At 48.6% G+C, this 23,401-nt stretch overlaps 1 protein-coding gene across 1 annotated transcript; it reads right to left on the bottom strand.

Annotated features, from left to right (window-relative positions):
* Positions 1-2,302: 2,302 nt before the first annotated feature.
* Positions 2,303-17,874, bottom strand: UBIAD1 (UbiA prenyltransferase domain containing 1). Its single transcript, XM_036350386.1, has 2 exons — positions 17,005-17,874; positions 2,303-4,846 (listed from the first exon to the last, which is right to left on the bottom strand). The coding sequence occupies exons 1-2, from the start codon at positions 17,531-17,533 to the stop codon at positions 4,359-4,361; spliced, it is 1,017 nt and encodes a 338-aa protein (XP_036206279.1). The 5' UTR covers positions 17,534-17,874; the 3' UTR covers positions 2,303-4,358.
* Between the last annotated feature and the right edge of the window lie 5,527 nt (positions 17,875-23,401).

Here is a 23,401-nt window from a genome sequence, read left to right as displayed (position 1 = left end):
AAGGAATATCAACCGCAACTGTGCCTGTAAAAATGGGCCGACAGACAACAGTCTAAAACTGAGAAGAGGGCATGTCAACATTTTTCTTGTTCTCTGTCCTCCCAACCCCTGAGGGCAGGTCTGAGACAATCCCTTAACAACAGAACAACCATGTCGCAGGATCAGAAGACCCTGAGGTCTTCTCATATACCCCTTCTCTGATGTCCAACTCTCCGCTGCAGTGTTCCTGACAAGTGTTCCTTTCTCTTGAATGCCTCCAGTCACAGGGAACTCACCGCCCACTGGGACGTGCCAAACATCTCACTTGCGATTCCTCTACTAGCTAGAAAGTTCCTCCTGACCTAAGAGCTTAAACGTGGGGCCATATAACTTCCACCCATCGGTTTAGCTTTGCCTTTGAAGTCAAAGGGGGGAAAAAAGCCCAATCTCTTTCCCCCAAGACAGCCCTCTCGTGCGTCTCCTTTCCACGCTGCCGTAGTTTAAGTGCCCTCACCAGGCTGCCTAGTGCTTTCTGGACAAGATCCAGTTTGTTAATAACATCTTCAAAACGTGGCTCCCACACCAGGACGTAAAACCTCTGCTGCAGCTGTTCCCAGTGTGAAAACACATGCATGTGCACGTAGAAATCAAGTTCCCAACTGGATTTTCACTAATTCCACATTTCACATCACACTGGCGAACACCTTGCTGAAAGCCAAGCGGACTGCACCCGCAGCATGCTCTTGACCAACCCCCGTATTTGCTCTCTCAAGAAAAAATAAGAAGGAAAGGTGCCCAGGAATGGATCCTGCTCCCACCTGTGGCCCGACAGCTCGGGGATGGGCAGGGCCTGCGCCTTCATTGTCCTGGACACTAATCTATTAATTCCACCTCCGATCACATTCACCTTCATGGAAGCCAGAGCTCACTGACTCAACTGAGGTTCAGGCCAGGTCACAGGCTCAGATTTTTGCTTGTTTGAATGCAGGAATAACAGAAGAGTTAGTAAGATAATAAATTATGTGTTTGCATCTTCTTCCTCACCCCACGCAAGAGGCCAGCATTGGGCTTCCAAAGGCACCGTGGGTGGGACTTTGTGCAAAGGTCCTGCAAGGGGTGGGGAAGGAGAGAGACACTGTAAATAGGGGAGGTAGATGAGGTAGGTCATGGGGAGAATGGGTGCTTCCCGGAGACGGGGCAGAAATGGGGGTGGGGTGGCAGGGACTAGTGCCCTGCAGACCTGCGGTACTTGTCAGCGGAGGGCTCTGTCAGGGACATTCTGAGCCCTTTCAGAGCAGAGTGTAGAAGCAAGGGCAGATTCCAGGGCTGAACCCCAGCATGGCGGAGCAGAGAAGCGACCATAGAGATAGTGAGCAAATGGAGCAGGGCCCAGCCAACATCTCTGGCTTCTTGCCCCACGGAGGGCCAGGAGTCCTGGGATGGGGGCCAGCCCGAGAGGTGGCTAAGGTTAAATTTCCAGCCTCCCGACTGGATAAATCCGGATCACAGAAATAAAGGCCTGTGATGTGGTATCCGCGTCATTAATAAAAATCACACCCACCACATCTATTGTCAGCACTCCAGGGATCTCCCCCTTTGGATGTTGGGGGATCCAAGTATATTGCTTCCTATTTATTCATGCTAAAGTCTTCCTCTGACACATCGAAGCAGCCATCTGATTTGTTGTCATTCTATAAGCTCTTCCTCCCAAGATTTACAAGACCTGCGATTTGGGCTGCCTAATCCCAACCAGTAACAACAGGTGTTGAACCCAGCCGGGCAGAGCAGAGGGCAGAGGGCAGAGGGCAGAGGGCAGGCGCACACTTGCTGCCAAAGGCGCCCTTGCCTGCTGACAGTGACACGCTGATTAGTGAGCTCTCGCTCACAGCTTGTCAGTCCCCCAGAAATTCATCCAACTAGACTGCTATCCATTCCACGTTTCTCTGCTTTGTTCATAAAGATATATTGTCAGATGCCTCGCTGAAACCCAAATGTACTCTACCGACTACGTGTTCTCAATCTATCAGCACAGAGACCCTCTCAAGGAAAAAGAAACATAAAAGTAGGAAAGGACAGAAGGAAACTAGGTTAATCTGGCCTGACTGGCTCTTGGCGAATCCACACTGGCTCTGAGTGGTCCCTACTGTCTTTTCTAAGGACTCCATCAAATCTGGTCCCATCCTAGCCCAGCTCATCACTAAAGATCATGTACCCCATCCCACCCCCACCCAATACCCCAGTGCCCCTGTGCTGGTCTCCAGAGATTTATGAACCAGAGTTCACAATCAGACAATAAGACAAGAAGTAGGAGGAAAGCAAAGAAAAACTGGAAACATAATTTTTATTTCATTTTATTAACAAGTCTAAAGAAAATTTCATTGAATTACGGATATAATATAAATTATGGTGACCTGCATATAAAACCTGGCATCAAGTTTGGCCTTTTAGAAACATTTGTGTATAAAAATATGCATTAAAATCCGCACCAGAGCACAATGTGGAGGCTGACACCCCAACAGGAGGGAGCGCTTACAAAGGTGGGTCTGGTCTGCGGACACAGGTCTTGGTCCTACAGCCGCAGGCTGAGCCCTGTGTGAAAACGGTCTGCTCTGAGGAGGGGCCCAAAGAGCTGGCCTCTGAAGGCAAGACCCTGTGAGCACCAAAACGCCATAAGCCTGGCGTGAACCAAAGATGGTGCTGGGAAGAAGGGTTCCTTCCCTAGTTCCTGGGCTCGGGCCACCATCTGAGGGTTTCAGATCTCTATACAAACCACCTTCCCCTTTGAGGAACTTCTGCCATTTCCAGATATGTTTTTTCCAAGTAAGCTAATTCCAACTGAAGGAGCCAAATCATATCATTAGCCTGATTTTCAGAACTAAGAACTAATTCTATGTCATTTTCTGCAGGTCAAGCCTCTGAAATAGCTATCAGAATGGCCATCATCACAACAGAAAAATACAACAATGATGGCCTCAATCTATTTCAGTCTTAGACCAAATGCAACTGAGCAAGTCTGGCCCAGAAATTATACTTCCCAGGCAATGAAATGAAAAGCAGCTTTGATCCACGTTGGAATTCCCCCATTCTGGGAGCAAGCTATCTCTGCACAAGGCAACTGCAGGCTCTGGGAGAGGCAGGGTCAGTATTGCACATCCGTCTTCAAGGCGGAAGATGCAGCTCTTTAGCTGGCAGGCCTGTCATCTGTCTGAACAGGGTTAGGTGGGAACTTCCTTTCCGCCCAGGGCCATTTGGGTATTTATAACATCATTCGTGGGCCATACAAAATAATCACCTTCAAAGTGAGCCTGCTGTATTTAGTCAAACATTTCATTCACTCATCCCTAATGCCTGGGCAGGGCCAGACCAAACGATTTAGGGCCGGACGTCCCCCACCCCTGGTCTATTGGCTGATTCCTTCATGGAGGAGCTGATGTCCCTGGCCTGCTCGTCCTGTGGCTCTGTGGCAAGTGGCAACTGTCCCGGGCTCAGCTGCTGAGCTGCTGCACAATCAGTCAGGATGCCAGGCTGGGAGAAACAGAAACGGGAAGCTGATAGACAGGGAGGGTGGGCGTCAAGGAGCAACCGGAAAGGCAATTGGGCAGGACGAAGAAGCCTCGTGGACCGGAAGTAGCTGGCAAGGAGAGCAGGTGCCTCTACAATTTCAGGGCTCCTACCAGTAACTGAAAGGGCTGAGAGTCGTAGGGCCCCCCCGCCCCCCCCAATCATTCCAGCAGATTCCACAAAGGGAAACAGCCGCCCTGCCCATTCCCATCCTGAAACAGCGATATTCTCAGCTTCCTCCAGGGGTGGGTCTTTCCCCTTCCCAGTCCTGCTGGCTTGTCTTGCCACAGGGGGATCTGACCCTCTTCCTCAGCTGCCACAAGAAGTGAAGAGAGATAAAGGACAAAGGCCTCTGAATCACAATTTAGGCAAATCGCCTGGAGGCACGCTAGGCTGTTGCTGAGGGACCTTCTCGGCTGTGTATTTCAGGACCCAAATGCTCAGAGGAAGAGACAGGTGCTCTTGGTGTCGCTGAGCCTGGCACCAGTCATTACCACATGGCTCTCTTAGGTCTGGAGGCCAAGCCAGGCGGCTCCTTCACCAAGTCTACTTTAAAGTGACCTAACAGCACCCTCTAGTGGAAATTATAAATAACACACGGGCCATGCAGCCAACTCACCTTCTGATACCAGTGATTTCAAGATTCCCCATAACACAGGACAAGACGTTATCTTTAACAACATAATAACTTTTAAAAAGGTGTGAGTTTACAAGCCATCCTTAGGCTCCTCACTGCCAAATCACCTTCTCTCCTGAGAAACTGCTTTCAACGCAGTCTCAGACAGGGCGACCTGCTGCCCGAGGAGCTCCTGGTCCCCTTAGAGTTTGGGCAGGCTGCCTGCTGGTGCCAGGATGATGCCAAAGACGTAGAAGAGCCCCAGCAGGAGGTTGAGTTTGGCGGTCCTCTGGGGCAGTTTGTTGAAAGTCTGGCTCCGGAACTGCCTCTCCAGGGAAAAGGCCATGGGAATGGTGAGCAGCGGGAGGGCCAGGCTGATGCTGTAGTGCGTGGCCAGGATGCTGAAGATCAGGTAGGGCAGGAAGAGCAGCGCGTTGTAGAGCATGTACGAGAAGGTGGGGCCGATGAGGATGGCGAGCGTGACGATGCCCGCCTCCCGGTCGGACTCCATGTCCCGGGTGTTGTTGGAATGGAGAATGGCCTCGGTGCTGAGGGCGAGCGGGATGGCGTAGACCAGTGGGAAGACGGCCAGGGACCCCACCTGGACGGCGTAGGCGAACATCACGGCCAGCGGGCCGAACGTGATGAGGATGATGAGGTCTCCCAGAGCCACGTACTTGAATCCAATCCCTGTGGCCAGAAAACCCAGAGAGTTGGTGTGAGATCAAGGACTGTTCATCAGTCAGAGACCAGCCACTTCTGGCCGGGAGCGCTGAAGTCAGCCGAGGAGAGAGGACTCACTGAGTTCCCTCCCTCCGGTGGCACGGAGGTCCAGAGAAGACTGTTCTCTTAGCACTCAGTGAGGCTTCAGAGTCACAGCCAGTCTTTCCTTCCTACTGCCCCCAACTACATCCTGCAACAAAGAGCTGTGGGTTCCCACCACACACACAGTTCCACGGAAGAGCCGTGAGGATCTGAAAGGTCTTACAGTCCAGTTTCCGGCTTCTTTCACCCTTTCCCGGCCCCTGCAAGACACCACTTCTGGCCCTGACTGGTTTGGCTCAGTGGATAGAGCGTTGGCCTGCGGACTGAAAGGTCCCAGGTTCGATTCCAGTCAAGGGCATGTACCTTCATTGTGGGGAGTGTGCAGGAGGCAGCTGATCGATGTTTCTCTCTCATCGATGTTTCTGACTCTCTATCCCTCTCCCTTCCTCTCTGTAAAAAATCAATAAAATATATTTTTTTAAAAAGATTCTTTCTTGCCAAAACCGGTTTGGCTCAGTGGATAGAGCGTCGGCCTGCGGACTGAAGGGTCCCGGGTTCGATTCCGGTCAAGGGCATGTACCTGGGTTGCGGGCACGTCCCCAGTAGGGGATGTGCAGGAGGCAGCTGGTCGATGTTTCTCTCTCATCGATGTTTCTAACTCTCTATCTCTCTCCCTTCCTCTCTGTGGAAAAGTCAATAAAATATATTTAAAAAAAAAAAAAAAGATTCTTTCTTTACTTCTGCACAGCAAAAGAAACCATCAACAAAGCAATGAGAAAACCCACTGTGTGGGAAAACATATTTGCCAATGTCATTTCTGATAAGGGCCTAATCTCCAAAATTTATAGGGAACTCATACAACTTAACAAAAGGAAGATAAACAATCCAATCAAAAAATGGGCAAAGGACCTAAATAGACACCTTTCAAAAGAGGACATTCAGAAAGCCAAGAGACATATGAAAACATGCTCAAAGTCACTAATCATCCGAGAGATGCAAATCAAAACAACAATGAGGTACCATCTCACACCTGTCAGACTGGCTATCATCAACAAATCAACAAACGACAAGTGCTGGAGAGGATGAGAAGAAAAAGGAACACTTGTGCACTGCTGGTGGGGATGCAGACTGGTGCAACCACTATGGAAGACAGTATGGAGTTTCCTCAAAAAAGTGAAAATGGAACTCCCATTTGACCCTGTGATCCCACTTCTAGGAATATATCCCAGGAAACCAGAAACACCAATCAGAAAGGATATATGCACCCCTATGTTCATAGCAGCACAATTCACCATAGCTTAAGATCTGAAAACAGCCTAAGTGCCCATCAGTAGATGAATGGATTAGAAAACTGTGGTACATCTACACGATGGAATACTATGCTGCTCTAAAAAGGAAGGAACTCTTACCATTTGCAATGACATGGATGGAACTGCAGAGCATTATGCTAAGTGAAATAAGCCAGTCAATGAAGGAAAATACCACATGATCTCACTCATTCATGGATAATAGAGACCATTATAAACTTTTGAACAATAATAGATACAGGGGCAGAGCTGCCTCAAACAGATTGTCAAACTGCAGCAGGAAGGCCGGGGAGGGTTGTGGGGCAGGAGGTAGGGGGGTAAGAGATCAACTAAAGGACTTGTATGCATGTATATAAGCATAACCAGTGGACATAAGACATTGGGGGATAGGGGAGGCTAGGGGACTGTCTAGGGCGGGGGGATAAAATGGACACATATGTAATACCCTTTGTAATACTTTAAGCAATAAATTAAAAAAAAATAAATAAAAAATAAATAAATAAAAATAAAAAAGATTCTTTCTTTAGAAAAAAAAAAGACAGCACTTCTGTCTGTAACACCGCTGGGCCAGGCCCTCACGGAATATCCAGCCCAGTCTCTTATGCTTCCGCCTCCTTCCTCTACAACCTCTGCAGGCATCTGCTGGTTTTGAAACCACCACCACCACCACCCCCTGCCCCAGCAAATCTCAGTGAAATTGCAGGGCTCCCAAACTCTGCATAAAGAAACCTTCAGCTACACAATGAGTAAAAGAGCTAAGGTGATGAAGTTACAAAGCAGCTTCCCCTCTCTGGTTCCCATTAAGTTAAAACTAAGTCATCCTTAACTCCTCCTCCTGTACTGCTATCGACTTCAAATCCTGTCTAATCTACTTCCGTAAAACCTGCCCAGTTCTCTGCAACCCCAGCGGCACACTCCAGCCCACCTCACCCCATCTCCAAATCCGAGTAGTGGTCATTATATGTCTGGAACACTGCAACAACCCCAAATTGTTGTAAGAATGGCTTCCATTCTTATAACAACCTCCGTCCCCCTCCTCCCCCCCTCAGTCCCCCCGACTCCCCCCACACACACACACCTAATCTCCACATGCAGCCAAAGTGATCCTTTAAAAATACTAATCTGAGCCCTAACCAGTTTGGCCTGCGGACTTAAGGGTCCCAGGTTCGATTCCGGTCAAGGGCATGTACCTTGGTTGTAGGCACATTCCCAATAGGGGGTGTGCAGGAGGCAGCTGATCAATGTTTCTCTCTCATCGATGTTTCTAACTCTCTATCCCTCTCCCTTCCTCTCTGTAAAAATCAATAAAATATATGTTTTTAAAAAAATACTAATCTGACCATGCCCGCCCCGTCTCCCCCCCCCCCCCCCGCCCCCAACATATACCTGAAAACCCTTATCAACGTCTGTCCTCAGGATAAAAGCCAGACCTTTCTTCCTCCTGGCTCCCCTCTGGCCTGCCCTGGCTCTCTCCTGCTCACCTAGAGCTCTCCTCCCCTCTCCCCTCATACCTTTCATTTCCTGAGGCCTTGAGAACCATCCTCCCCCCTTAGCCTGGCTGACTCCTACTCACCCTTCAAGACTATAAAGACCATTCCTCACCCCTTCCTTCACCCCTACCCCACAGTCAGCCCCTTGCAACATGGTCCATGCACCCTGACTCCTACTTTCATAAACTTCATCACACTTCTCATCACTTCATCTCTGTCTTTCCCAACAAACACTAGATTCCATGAGGGCAGGGCCTGTGTCTAGCTTGTTCACAGCTCGCTCCCCAGCACTTGGCACAAGGCTGAACTGAACACAGAGCTACAATAACAAGCACCTGGAATATGGGTCGGGGGTCAGACAGACATCCCACTCAGAGTAAAGCAGCACGGATGGGCGAGGGGTGACCCACGCATACACTGCCACAGAAGCTTGGGAAACTCCAGGGCTAACTGTGGGGCAGTTAGACATGAGCAGAACAGGACGATGGGCCAGTACAGAAGGTCCCCAGGGTGGAGAGCCCCAGGTGCCAAGCAAAGAACAACTGTAGGGGGGACCTCGCCCCCAGGGTGACCTTTCCTCCCCTAGCACATCACTGGTCATGAGGTTTGGACCCCCTGACCTTTCCTCCCATACATAACATCTAGTCCCCAGTTATATTTCAGCTCCAGGCCCAGAGAAGCAGCCAAGCCAGACCAGCGACCCCATGGCTGACCTCAGAGCAGCTGCACTGAGTAATGCCCCCTGCCCTGGGCCCACCAATCAGTCAGTGCAGACCACAACCCTGAAAGGACCCCTGGAAAGCTGCTGGATGCTCTATTGAGATCTTCCCCTGCGACCTCCCCTAAGATCTCCCTTAAAAATCTTAGGATAAGGCCCTGGATGGTTTGGCTCAGTGGATAGAGCATCGACCCAGGTTCGATTCCGGTCAAGGGCACATGCCTGGACTGTGGGCTCAGTCCAACGTGCAGGAGGTAGCCAATCAATGATGTTTCTATCTCACTTCCTCTCCCTTCCTCTCTGAAGTCAATAAAAATATATATAAAAAATATACGAAAGATAGTTAAAAATAATTTTTAAAAAATCTTAGGATAAGGACCCAGCATGCTCTCCCTCCCCTTCCCCTTCCCCTCACCTCCACCATCACCTTCCTCACTCCCAGGCTCCAAGGGCCCTTCCTTTACCTCCACAGCTTGTTTCCTAAGCCCCTTCTCTGAGGAATTACTTCTACCTTCTTCTACCTGTGACTTACCAAATCGCTGTTCTCTGACAGTTTGGCCTACAACACACCCGGGCTGGGCCAGGTGACTGATTTCTGTGCACCACCACCAAGCTACCACGGCACAGCCTCCACAGGAAAGCTGCTTTCACCACCTAAAGCGGTAAGGGTCAATGGTCTATAGAGGGTCTGAAGCCAGGCAGCCAAAGAACAAGATTCAGCCCAACATCACCTTCACTAGTCGTTGGGCTTCTTTGATTTCTGTCCCCCCCACTTGAACTTTATTGCGATATAATTAACATATAACACTGAGTAGGTGTAAGGTGTACAAAGCGTTGACTTGATACCCTTATATTGCAAAATGATCCCCACCACAGCGTAAGCTAACACCTCCATCTGTCACCTGACAACCACCCTTGGGTCTTAAGAATGAAGTGCCCCAGGGGACTGAAGCACAGGCATGGCCCTTTATACCCACCAACACGCAGCAAGCCAACTCTGTACTCCCCAGCAGTGTTTTGATAAATTGCTTGGTTGTCTGAGGACATGCCCTCCAGGAGGAAGTTCTCTCAAGCAGAACATTAGCTCCAGTTCTAAATTAGTAAATCGATGTCTCCTGCAATAGCTCACATATTTAGAGGACTACAGTAATCCCCTTATCCTCATCCAAGACCCCAAGTGGGTGCCTGAAACCACAGAGAGTGCTGAACCGTATATGTACTATGTTTGTTTCATGTGCATTCTGCACATGCCTTTCCACTTCAAGGAAACACTTTATGTCTTCTCTTTGGCATATCCCAATTGCCAGCATCACTACTCATGAGATGTGAAATAAAGGTCACTTGAACACAAGCACTGTGATATCTCTACAGTCCATGTGATAAGCAAGACAGTTACTAAATACGGCTAATGCCAGGGAGCGTATACAGCGAGGATATGCTGGACAAAGGGATGATTCACTTCCAGGGTGGGACAAAGCAGACAGCACAAGATTTCATCACACTACCCAGAACAGCTCGCAATTTAAAACATGAGTTGTTTATTTCTGGAATTTTCCATGTAATATTTTTGGACCACAGAAAACTGAAACTACAGAAAGTGAAAGCGCAGATAAGGGGGGACTGCAGCAGCCCTGCCCAAGGAGGAAGATGCCGGGCAGGAAGACTCCCAGCACAGATCTGGCTTCTCCTCCAGCTGCCTGCTTTCCTGTGGCTTATGTTCTCAGCTCTCCAAGCAGAGGGAAGGGCTCTGACTAGGACAGAAAACACAGCTCTGAAGCCCCGACCTCTGGCTTACCCAAGATTACCCAAGAACACCTCCCGAGAACACCGAGCAAAACAATGATGTCAGCACGTTGACAGAAACCTGTGCCTGCAAGGACAAGCCCCCACCTTCCACAGGCCTTACCCCAAAACCAACCGCAAACCCACTTTAGGGGTGAAAAAGGCCTAGAACAGGGGTGGGCAAACTTTTTGACTCGAGGGCCACAATGGGTTCTTAAACTGGACTCAGAAGGAGGAGCTGCGGCCGTGTTTCCCGACGTTGCCATGTGAACACTGCTGCTGGTGAAGGAGCGGAGGGGAGAGCAAGAGAACCCTCCGCTCTTTCGGCTCCGCGGGCCGGATAGAACAGCCGAACGGGCCGGATCCGGCCTGCGGGCCGTAGTTTGCCCACGGCTGGCCTAGAACCTCCTACAGCAGTGGTTCTCATCTTTCCTAATGCCGTGACCCTTTAATACAGTTCCTCATGTTGTGGTGACCCCCAATTTCATTGTTACCAATTGAACATAATTAAAGCGTAGTGATTAATCACAAAAACAATATGTGATTATATATGTGTTTTCCGATGGTCTTAGGCGACCCCTGTGAAAGGGTCGTTCGACCCCCAAAGGGGTCGCGACCCACAGGTTGAGAACCGCTGTCCTACAGGATAGCGGACCCAAGAAAACGCTAGTGCCCTGAGGCGGAAGCCCAATGTCCTAAGTGTCCAACAGGTGGGCACCTGCTCCAGAGAGGGGCCCACCTGGGCGTCTCCTTTAAGGCACGCCCGCCCCTCCCAGCACCATTTTCCACAGTGAACTACTGGGCCCGATCTCCGCACAGCAGCTGGAATGAACTCGTTAAAACAGGAATCAAGCCCTGACCGGTTTGGCTCAGTGGATGGAGCATCGGCCTGCGGACTCAAGGGTCTCAGGTTCGATTCCGGTCAAGGGCATGTACCTTGGTTGTGGGTACATCCCCAGTAGGGGGTGTGCAGGAGGCAGCTGATCGATGTTTCTCTCTCATCAATGTTTCTAGCTCGCTATCCCTCTCCCTTACTCTCTGTAAAAAATCAATAAAATATATTTAAAAACAAAAACAAAAACAAAAAAAAAACAGGAATCAAAATATTGACAAGAATGTGGAGCAGCGGAAACTCTTGCATACTGTGGGATAGAGCAGGACAACCACTTCAGAAAACACTGGCAACTTCTCATAAGGTGAAACATCATCGACCTAGGACTCAACAATTCCCTTCGTAGGCATTTACCCAAGGAAAGTGAAAACAAATATCAAAAGACAGGAACACAAATGTTCAGGCAAAATAGCCAAAATATGGACACAGGTCAAAGGTTGAGGGCCAGGAAAATGGATAAACAAATTGCAGTATGTCCATCCGATGAACACTACTCAGCAATGCCCTCGCCGGTTTGGCTCAGTGGATAGACCGTCGGCCTGTGAACTGAACGGTCCCAGATTCGATTCTGGTCAAGGGCACATGCCCGGGTTGTAGGCTCGATCCCCAGTGGGGGGCTTGCACAGGAGGAAGCTGACCAATGATCTCTCTCATCATTGATGTTTCTCTCTCTCTCCCTCTCCCTTCCTTTCTGAAATCAATAAAAATATATTTTTTAAAAAATAAATAAATAACAAAGGAACTGCTAATGTACATCACAACCTGGCAAATCTCCAAAGCCTCCTGCTGAGCAAAAGAAGTCAGGCACAAGGATGCATAAGGAATGATTCCATTTCTATGCGGTTCTAGACCAGGCAAAACAAATCTGTGTAAACAGAAAGCAGAGCACTGGTGGCCTCTGGCTCGGGATGGGGAGAGAGGGGTTGACGGGGAGGAGGCACCAGGAAACTTTTGAGGGTGATGGAAATGTTCTGTATCGTGATTGGGTTTGGGTTATACAGCCATATGCATCTGTCAAAATTCATCAAACTGTAACACTTAAAATCTGGGCACTTCACAGTATGACTTTTATTGCTATATAATTGACAGTGTTTAAAAAACCATAAAATCAGATTATGTCATTACTCTGCTCAATATATTTTATTATCTCCCCATTTGTTCATTCCATGAATATTAAGTACTGACTACATGCCAGACACAGTTCTGGGCACCATGGGTTCAGAGACTAAAATCCCTAACCCCAGGGAGTTTACAGTCTAAGAGGGAAGATAATTAACAAAGTACGTACTTACTTATGCTAAAAGGTAGTATGCTGTGATGAAAAGGCAGAGAAGAGCAATAGGGCAGGTTTGGGGGGGATGGGACACAGGGTATATTGTATGTGTGTAATTTTATTTTTTCTCAGCTGCTGCAGAAAGCATTGTTTTGTAACTTTAAGTAGGGTAGAAAGCAAGGCCTCACTAAACAACTGACAAATGGGGAGAGTAGGTTAGAAATGGAATCATACAGATAGAAGGGGGAAAGCATTCTAAATCCAGGAAGCAGAATCTTCAAAGGATCCATGAGGCAGGAGCATTCCTGGTGTGTTTCAGAAACAGCCAGGAGGGCAGTGTGCTGGAGCATGTGAGAAGGCAGAGGAAAGGAAGAGGACAGATCGGAGTGGGGGGGACTGGAGAAGATGGGAAGATAATGGCCCTGGGATCATTGTCAAGACCTCAAGACCTTGGCCTTTACTCTGAACATGATGGGAGCCACTGCCCAAATGGGTGTGGCTCAGTGGTTGAATGCTGACCTATGAACAAGGAGGTCATGGTTCTATTCACAGTCAAGGCATGTGGTCAGGGCACATGCCCAGGTTTCAGGCTCAATCCCCAGGAGGGGGCATGCAGGAGGCAGCCGATCAATGATTCTCTCTCATCATTGATGTTTCTTTCTCTCCCCCGCCCCCCCCCCCCCGAAATAAAAACTTATTAAAAAAAAAAAAGATGGAAGGCATTGGAGAATTTTGAGCAGAGGACTGATGTAACTGCCTGTTTTAACAGGATTACTTTGGCTGCTGGCTTGAGAATGCCCTGCCAGGGACAAGAGTGGGTGCACAGAAGTCAGTAAAGAACCTGCCAAAATACCCAAGGGAGATAAGAGTGGCCGTGGCAAGAGGCGGTGAGCAAAGGTCAGATCCCAAATACATTTTTGAAGTAGAGTCAACAGGATTTGCTGACGGACTGATGCACGATGTGAGAAACGAGTTGGGATGATGCCTGTGAAGAACTAGAAGGAAGAAGTTGCCACTGAGTAAGAGGGGGAAGCTGTGGAAGAGGTTTCTTTGGGGAGAAGACCTGGAGTTGGGTCTCAGACACGCTTAGCGGGAGGTGCCTGGAGACCTCGAAGAGAAGTTACCGAGGAAGAAGCTAAGTAGGAGTCTGGAGTGTAGTGGAGAGATCTGGGCCAGAGGTATAAATTTGAGTCACCAGTTTAACAGATAGCATCTGAAGCCATGGGACTTGGCTAAAATCACGAAAGGAGGAAATGGAGACAGAGGAAAGAGACCTAGGGATTAAGCCTGCAAGCTGGGAATGAGGAGAAACCCACACAGAAGACTGAGGCCCTAGTAGACCAGCATGATCTAGCCCCCGCCTACCTCTCCAACTACATCTCCATTCTCCCTCTCGAACACATGGGCCTTTCGGTGGATCCTAGGTGTCAAGCTCTCTCCCGTGCCAGTGCATTTGCATTTGCTGTTCCTTCAGTCTTGACGGATTCAGCACCTGAGTCAGACCCCAATTCTGCCAGAGGATGGCTCCTTATCCTTCAAGTCTTAGATTAAGTGTCGCCTTCACAGAGAGGGCCTTTTCCCTCCTTACCCCCTGACACACTCTGTTACAGCATCCACTGGTTCCCTTTACTGAACTTCTTACAAGTGACCACCAGGACACCAGCCTCTTGGTCTTCTTTCTCCTCCAGATGCTCCATCACAGTTCCCTTTACCTGTTCCTTCTCTTCTCCCCACCTCTTTTTTTTTTTTAATATATTTTTATTGATTTCAGAAAGGAAGGGAGAGGGATAGAGAGATAGAAACAAGAAACATCAATGATGAGAGAATCATTGATCAGCTGCCTCCTGCACACCCCCCACTGGGAATTGAGCCCACAACCCAGGCATATGCCCTTGACCGGAATCAAACCCGCGACCCTTCAGTCCACAGGCCAATGCTCTATCCACTGAGCCACGCAGGCTAGGGCTTCTCCCCACCTCATAATGTCGGAGTGCCCCAGGGCTGTCCTGGTCCCCCTCACATCTCTATCAACAACACTCTCTCCTCTGGTGGTCTCACCCAGTCGTACAACTTTATGTGCCAATGATCCCCAAATATCTTTTTTTTTTTAATATATTTTATTGATTTTTTACAGAGAGGAAGGGAGAGGGATAGAGAGTTAGAAACATCAATGAGGGAGAAACACCGATCAGCTGCATGTACTGTAGCCAAGGTACATGCCCTTGACTGGAATCGAACCTGGGACCCTTCAGTCCTCAGGCCGACACTCTATCCACTGAGCCAAACCAGCTAGGGCCCCAAATATCTTTATCTCCAGCTCAGACCTCTCCCTGAACTGGCTCTTATATCCACTTGACATCTCCACTTGGAGATCTACTACGTCAGCGGTTCTCAACCTGTGGGTCGAGACCCCTTTGGCGGTCGAACGACCCTTTCACAGGGGTCGCCTAAGACCATTCTGCATATCAGATATTTACATTACGATTCATAACAGTAGCAACATTACAGTTATGAAGTAGCAACGAAAATAATTTTATGGTTGGGTCACAACATGAGGAACTGTATTTAAAGGGCCAGAAGGTTGAGAACCACTGTACTACATTAAGATGCTCTGTCAATTATCTCTCCCAAAACCTACCTTCAACTTTATCTCACTTGAAATCAACTCCATTATTCAAGCTGCTCAGGCCAAAACTGCCAGGAGCCGGTCCATCCTTGCTGTTTCAAGGGACCTGGCATATATGGCATACTGTTCTTAATATGTTTGCTCACCTTCTTGGCACTATGTGTTTTAACCAAGGTCACCTCTCTGAGAAAGGTTGTTTCCCCAGGTAGGGATTTTCCCCTGAAGTTAGGGAGGGAATAAAACCCCTTAACTAAGTGCCAGGTGGGTAATTAATCACTTTAACTACGAACAATCATGCTTAAGCTACATAATCTTTACTCCCTGGAATGGAGATAAGAAACGCCCTGACCTTTGGAATAGAGATTGATAGGATTGGAATCAACTGGTATAAATACAGATGTAACAAGACAACAGGACCCAGAACCTAGACACAGAACCTAGACACAGAACCTACAGACAGAAGAACTTCGCTGGAGAGAACATGGCAAAAGATCCTGAACAGAAACTGGCCACAGAACCTAGAGACAGAACCTAGAGACAGAACCTGGCTGAAGAACCTAGAGACAGAGCCTGGCTACAGAACCTGGATAGAACATGGCAAGAGAACCTGACTAGAACCTGGTGACTGAACCTGGCTGGAGAACCTAGCGAGGGAACATGGCTACAGAACCTGGCTGGAGAACCTAGAGAACCTGGCTATGATGATCAACTGAACTCTGCCTCCGTGTCCTTCCTTCTTCGCTGACTCCGTCCACACCTTTGGGGACCCCTGGACCTGCTGGGGTTGGACCCCAGCACAAAACCTCTGAGTTATGCTTCATTGTTCTTTCTCTCCTGCCTCACATCCCATCTATCAGCATACCCTGCCTGACTACTTCTTCCCTCTCCACTACCAGCCTGATCCAAGCCACCAAACATCTCCTGCCTGGGTTACTCAGCAGCTCCCTTCTCCTCCATCTCCCTGCTTCTACCCTTGCTCACTCCCCGTTAGCCATTCTCCATACTTTAGCCAGAGTGACTCTTTTAAAGCAGTAAGGCCTACATAATCTTTGTGCCTCCCTGACCTCCCCAAACGTACTTCCCTTACTTCACTTCCTTTCACTTTCTCTCTCCCTCACCCTGGTCTCCATGCTGCTCCTCAAACTTTTCAGGAACATTCCTGCCTTAATGCCTTTGGCAATTGCCGTTCCAAGATTTGGGACACCCTGCTCAGCCAACTCCCTCACTTCTCACCTCCTTCCATTTTTGCCCACATGTTACCTTTTTGATGAGGCTTTCCCTGATCAAACTGCTTAAAACAGTCCGCTGTGTCCCCCTTCCTGGCTCTACTTACTATTTCTCTCCGTGGCACTAATCATCTTTCATATGCTATCATCAGGGTACCGACTCATCCTAACCCACCAGGAACTTTCCTGGTTTCAGCACCCAAAGTCCCACATCCTGGGAACCCTCTCAGTCCTGAGCAACCAGGACACTGGCCAACCTAACTATAATGGACTAGTTTTGCTTTCTGTCTCTCCTCATCATCTATAAAATAACTTTCACAGGAGCAGGGATCTCTGTGACTGCTGTGTTCACAGGGAACAGTGCTGGCACATAATAAATGCTCAACAAACAGAGCTTAGCCACCTGGCCAGCGCCACCTTAATTAGCTGTACCAATTGTGAGCGCTTCCAAGTTAATTCCACTAAAATTTGTAACTGTGGCATTATAAGATAGGGCCAACAAAAAGAAATTGGATACAAAAAGTTTCCATATATATGGCAATGACATATATATATATGTATATAATTTCTAACATCCATAAGCCAAGCCAGGATCTTCTCAACCCACCCTTGTTTTCAAAATAACCCACATAACCCGCACACTACAGATTTCACATAAGTGGCCTGGGAACTTTTGATACCCCTCCTCTAGTCCTAACTCCCACCCAAAGCCGCAGTTTGGAGTCCATGCAGCGAAGACCTCCAGCACAGGAATCGGGCCGGTCCTTACCTCCCGTGTAGAGAAAGGAGCCAGACAGGCCTCCGAAGTAGATGAGAGCCAAGTGCTCCAGTTTCAGGGCGGACAGGTAGTAGAGGCAAGCGGCACAGACACAGCCCAGGGTGTAGAGGAAGACTCCAAACCGGACCACATCCTGGGGCTCCAAGATCCGGTCCACCAGGGTCCGGTCGTCGCTCTTTTTGTGGTCAATGCCCTTGGAAAAGTCATAGTACGTGTTGACCAAGTTGCCAGCCCCGTGCACGGCCAGCACCGCCACGGCACAGCCCACCAACAGCCTGGGGTCCAGGACGCCCTGGGATCTGTAGGCCAGGGCACTGCCCAGGGCCACCGGGGTGAGCGAGGCGCTGAAGCTCCAGGGGCGCAGGGCCAGCACATAGGAGGCGCACTTGTGCCTCCAGGAGCGCGGGACGGGCTTGTCCCACTCGGGGCAGTCGTTGCCCGGCAGGTCCCTGTCCCCGGCCGGGGCGGTCTCTCCCGCCTGGATGCTAATCTTCTCCCCCGGGACCGGCGAGGCCGCCATGGAGGTGCACGTGGCTGAAGTCGTCAACGTTGATAGTGAGCCACCCACAGAACAGCCACGGCGGTGGGACCGGGAGGGGTGGGGCGTCCAGCCCTGACCTTCCTTCGGGTCCGCCCCGGGGCAGGGCTGGGGACGCAGCGGGGCCCCGGGGCAGTAGCGAGCGGGCCTGGCGCCCCACGAGCCCGGTAGCACCGCTCGGCCTTCCGGTCACCTGCGCGAAAGCTGTCTCCGGACCCGGCTCGGCGCTAGAGCCCGAAGCCGAGAGGCGACCACCTCCCCGGGGATACCGGGGCCGCCATCTTGTGCGCCCGCCTCTGGAGGCCGGCGGGAAACAGGGGCCCCGGGCACTGGCGGGCCGGGACCGGAGGGGCCGGGGCGGGGCGGGGCGGGGCGGGCAGGGCGGGGCGGGGCGGGGCGGGGCGGGGCGGGGCGGGGAGGGGCAGGGCAGCCTTCTCTCCCAGGTGTGCGCCCCGCAGCTGCTGGGAGACCCGCTGAATGCAGCCTCGCTTAGCATCACGCGATCCACCACAATGCATGTGGCTTTTCGGCTTCCCAAGAGCTTTCATGCACCGAAATAGGACGCACTCATTGTTTCCATGCAGTGGGCGCACTATTGTACGCAGCAATGAACAAAACCAACAAAAGTCAGGGAGCGTATTGAGGAGGTAAGAAAAGTATCATTATCCCCGATTTTTTCAAATGAGAAACTTGAAGCTCTGAAACGGTAAATGATGTCTAAGAAATGATTAACTCTAATAACAATCACGACAGCAAAAACTCTCACTTTCTATTGTGCAACTTCCAATGGCATAAACTGGCCTGCCTACTCATAGCACACGAATAACTGCCCTTCCCACCCCACTAGGTAGCCGGCTGGGTGTCTTCATTGCCGGCTCTCATTGCCCACCTTCTGGGAGCTTCGGGAGCTCCTTCTGACTGGGGAGAGTTGGTTGTTAAATTTTAAGAAGTTTTGTGAGCCACTCACTAAGCACAGCCATTATTAAAAATTAAACTACACAAAGTTACTAGTACAGTTACATATATATATAAAACCCTAATATGCGAATAGACCAAATGGCAGAACAACCAAACAACTGGTCACTATGACGTGTGCTGACCACCAGGGGGTGTACATGGGACATGGTGGGCGTCGGCTGTGGTGGGATAGTGGAGCTGGTGAGTGGGGGCACCAGATCAAGGCGGGGCCCTGGTTGCTGTCATCGGGTGAGCCTCTGGTGGTTACTGAAAATTCTTTGCTCCCATGTGCCGCAGTCCGACCTGGCGCTCGCACCTGCTGCTGGCAACAGCCCTGCTTGCACCCACTGCCAGCACCTGAGCCGTTGCTCACACCCGCAGCTGGTCCCAATCACTCGGCACCGTCAGCAGGTGCAAGTGGTGGCTGCTGACCCCAATTGCCCCTGAGGGCTTCTTCACCTCCCCCTGTTCCTGGGGGGCAATCGGGGGCAGCAGCCGCCGCTTGCACCCTCTGACGGCGCCGGCCTTGCTTGCACCCGTGGCTGGTGCTGGCCCCAATTGCTCTGTGCCATCAGCGGGTGTGAGCAGGGCCGGCGCTGTCAGCACTTGGGAGCAGCAGTGGTGGGAGCGGGGCTGCCAGCAGACAGGGGACCGGGGGCTGTGGCGGGAGGAGCCAAGCAGGGGCACAGAGGATGGGCTGAGACCCACCCCTCTGCCCACTGCAGCCTCGCTGACCACAGTTCCTTTCAAGGTGCACGAATTCGTGCACTGGGCCCCTAGTATTAAAATAAAATTAACAAATACTCTAAGCTCATTACTTCCTCATTACTACATTTTACCATTTGTGCTCTTTAGGTTGTTCACATTTGTTTTTGTTTAATGTTTTTATCGACTTTAGAGAGAGAGGAAGGGAGAAGGATAGAGATATAGAAACATCAATGAGAGAGAAACATCATGGATCGGCTGTCTCCTGTACATCCCCTACTAAGGATCAAACCCGAAACCTGGGCATGAGCCCTGACCTGAAATGGAACCAGTGACCTCTTGGCTCATGGGCCCATGCTCAACCACTGAGCAACCCTGGTTGGGCTGTTCACATGTGTTGTATCTGCATTGTGGAAATACTATATAACAAGATGCTGCTTGCTCATTCATATCTCCTCCCAGCTTTTCATCCAGTGACAGTCATTGGTAGTTGGAATCTGCCATAGTGGGAATATTTACTGCATGCAAACCAGCAAATGCCTGATAATTGTTTTGTTCATCTAGACTACAATCACTGAAAAAAGTTTATCATGCAGATTAGACTTAAAAGTGTCAACTCTATAGCCCTTACATTGTGAATAGCAGCAAAAATATGAGGAAATATTCTTCCAGTATTGGAAAATGAGTATCCAGTTCAGCAAAGAAGTCTTCATGCCATTGACAAACTAGCGAAATTTCAAGGTATCTCTTGATTGTCTCACTTTCCCCTTACTCATTAATATAAAAGAAAATATCAACCAACATTCATGTTGGAACTACACCCATCGGTCAACTGCAACCATAGGGAGGCTACACGATATTTAAAAAAAAAAAAAAAAAAAAAAAAAGACTCCTGTTGGAATCAATTGGCCATATGGAATTTACAATAAAGAGTATTGTGGCTCAGTCAGTGTGGCTCAGTTGGTTGAGCATCGTCCCATGGACCAAGAGGTTGCCAGTTCGATTCCCAGTCAGGGCTCATGCCTGGGTTGCAGGCTCAATCCCTAGTTAGGGGGCATGCAGGAAGCAGCCAATCGATGTTTCTAGCTCTCTCTCTTCCTTCCTCTCTCTCTAAAATCAATAAGAACATATTTTTAAAAGTGTTGTGTATTTTATTATTTGTGAGTTGTATGCGACACATCCTTTATATCAATGAAAGTTATACTAAAAATATAACATATATGTCCACAGGGCTGACTAGATAATTTTGGTACCCAGTGCGAAATAAAAATGTGGGGCCCCTTCTTAAAAATCATGAAGAATTTCAAGACAGAGCGTGATAACCTCACAGGTCACAGCAGCCACAAAGCCAGCCCTGTACAGACATACATGGTCCCTCCCTTACCAGCTAGCTCAGTGGTTCTTCAACCTTCTGGCCCTTTCAATACAGTTCCTCATGTGGTGACCCAACCATAAAATTATTTTTGTTGCTACTTCATAACTGTCATGCTGCTACTGTTATGAATCGTCATGTAAATATCTGCTATGCAGGATGGTCTTAGGCGACCCCTGTGAAAGGGTCGTTCGACCGCCAAAGGGGTCGCGACCCACAGGTTGAGAACCTCGGAAGCTGGTTGTTAATTTGCAACTTTAGCACCCAGCACATACCTGCAAACCCAAGTAACCTATACGTCCAATGGGACACTAGGAAGAAGCAGATATTTTTTAACTCCTCCCCTACCAATTCTATGACCCAGTCCTTCTATATGTCATTTTACTCATGGAAAAAGTATAAAGTGGGGACAATACAACCTGCCTTGTAGGAAGTGTTCAGAAAGAACAGTAACAGCATTTTTTGACTCTGCATGTGTCATGTAGTGTTTTAGGTACTTCACATGTAGTAGCATTTAACCCTTACAACAGTGCCTACCAAGGTAGTGTGGACACTAAGAAAAAAGATACCTACTAAGAAGGGCTCCTGGTGGCCAATTGGGCTCAAATTTCCTTAAACACACACACACACACACACACACACACACACACACACACACACAGCCTAACAGCCATTTCTAAACTGGGGCATCTTATGCAAACCGCACGTCAGGGAGAAGCCTGCATTCAGCTACCTGCCTCCAGCACTGAACTGCCTGCCTGCAATGTGCTCCTGTCACTTGAGCCAATCCTAGCTGTGCAGCTATATCCCCCGTCAACATCTTCACCGGTCAATCAGAACTGATTCATTCTGACCAATCAGGACAGTGCCTTTTGGCCCAATCAAACTTCGAGGATTTGGAATCTTCATTTGCATGAGGACAGACCAATCAGGGACCAGAGGCAGGGACTTCTGTCTATATAAGTTAGCGACCCTCTGGCTGTAGAAGCACACTTTCCACTGAAGACTGTGTTTCTCCGACTGCAGCTGAAACGCTACGGAGCTGTTCCACAGCCATGCTGTGTCACAGTCGGTCTGTTGCACTGAATAAAAGCTCCTTCCTCACCACATGCCTAATTGGGGATTCCTGTTGACTGAATTGGTGCCAACAACCATCCAACCCTTGGTTGTCAATGGGTACATTATAATCTTTCAGTTCTTCAATTAAGGGAATATGTATATAGACATTAAGTACTTGCTCATATAGCTGGTAAGTGCTAGTGCTAAGTTTCAGATTCAGTTAGTTTGACTCTACCCTGCTTTTAACCTCTATTCTGTAATGTCCACTGCCGGAAGCAGGTCCATCCTTGCTGCTTGACACAATCGCTGCAGGGAAGAAACATCTGCACAGCATATGTTTCAAGGCGTATATGGCATACTGTTCTTAATATGTTTGCTCCCCCTCTTAGCACTATGTGTTTTAACCAAGGTCACCTCTTTGAGAAAGGTTGTTTCCCCAGGTAGGGATTTTTCTCTGAAGTTAGGGAGAGAATAAAACCCCTTAACTAAGTGCCAGGGGGGTAGTTAATCACTTTAACTACGAACAATCACACTTAAGCTACATAATCTTTACTCCCTGGAATGGAGATAAGAAACACCCTAACCTTTGGAATAGAAATTGACAGGATTAAAATCAACTGGTATAAATACAGATGTAACAAGACAATAAAACACAGAACCTGGCGGGAGATCCTGGCTAGAACCTGGCTAGACTGCTGATCAACTGAAGGCTGTCTCCGTGTCATTCCTTCTTTGCTGACTCCGTCCACACCTTTGGGAACCCCTGGACCTGCTGGGGTTGGACCCCAACAGTCCACCAGCATGGTCCTTGTGGCTCAGTGGTTGAGCATGGACCCATAAACCAAGAGGCAATTGGTTAGATTCCTGGTCGGGGCACATGCCCAGGTTGCAGACTCGATCCCCAGTAGGGGGCATGCAGGAGGCAGCTGATTGATGATGTTTCTCTCACATCAATGTTTTTCTCTATCCCTAGCCCTTCCTCTCTCTCTAAAAACCAATTTTTAAAAAACATAATGGTCACCAAAATGCCTGATACTTTGTAAATACTCAAAAAATATTAGTTATTATTTTAACATAATGGATAAGAAAGCTCTTTGTAAATTTGGAAAAGAGGCCTAAAAATGCACTGGTTACTGTTACTATAAAGCCATCTTTGATAGTTAATTAGAAAACAGCCTTATCATGTCTTAGGGTGGCAAAAATCTCATATTGCTGATGGAAATGAAAATTGGTACCTCCTTCATAGAGTTAAATTTGATAATACCCATCAAACTACACGTGTTGACCCCTCTAATCCCATTTCTGGGTATCTGTTTTGATCTAATGCCAGGGAATAAAATTATATATATATGAATTTATTGTAGCATCATTAGTAATAACAAGAATTTGTAAACAATACAAAGGTCCATCAACAGAGGACTGGAAAAATAAATGATGGTACATCATGTGATGGAATACTATGCAGCTATAACAACAAAAGAACAAGGAAGCTTTCTATTTACGAAGACAGAAAGATCTCTAAGATATACTAATTTTTTTAAAGTACAGAACAGTGATATACTGTAATAAAATGGAAAAATAAAAATATATATTTGGGATACAGAAAAACAGAAAATAAGTGAAAGGACAGGGGTGAAGCAAGACTTGGTGATAAATACCATTTTATTTATTTTGAGATTTGAGCAGTGAATATATTACATAATCAAAAATGTTTAATGGGTAAATATGGACATGTTGAACACAAGTGAGGAATGTGA

Source organism: Myotis myotis, unplaced genomic scaffold, assembly GCF_014108235.1.
Source record: "Myotis myotis isolate mMyoMyo1 unplaced genomic scaffold, mMyoMyo1.p scaffold_m19_p_2, whole genome shotgun sequence".
In the NCBI taxonomy this organism is placed as follows: Eukaryota; Metazoa; Chordata; class Mammalia; order Chiroptera; family Vespertilionidae; genus Myotis; species Myotis myotis.
Note: the sequence above shows the minus strand (reverse complement) of the source record. Positions and strands in the feature narration are given on the sequence as shown.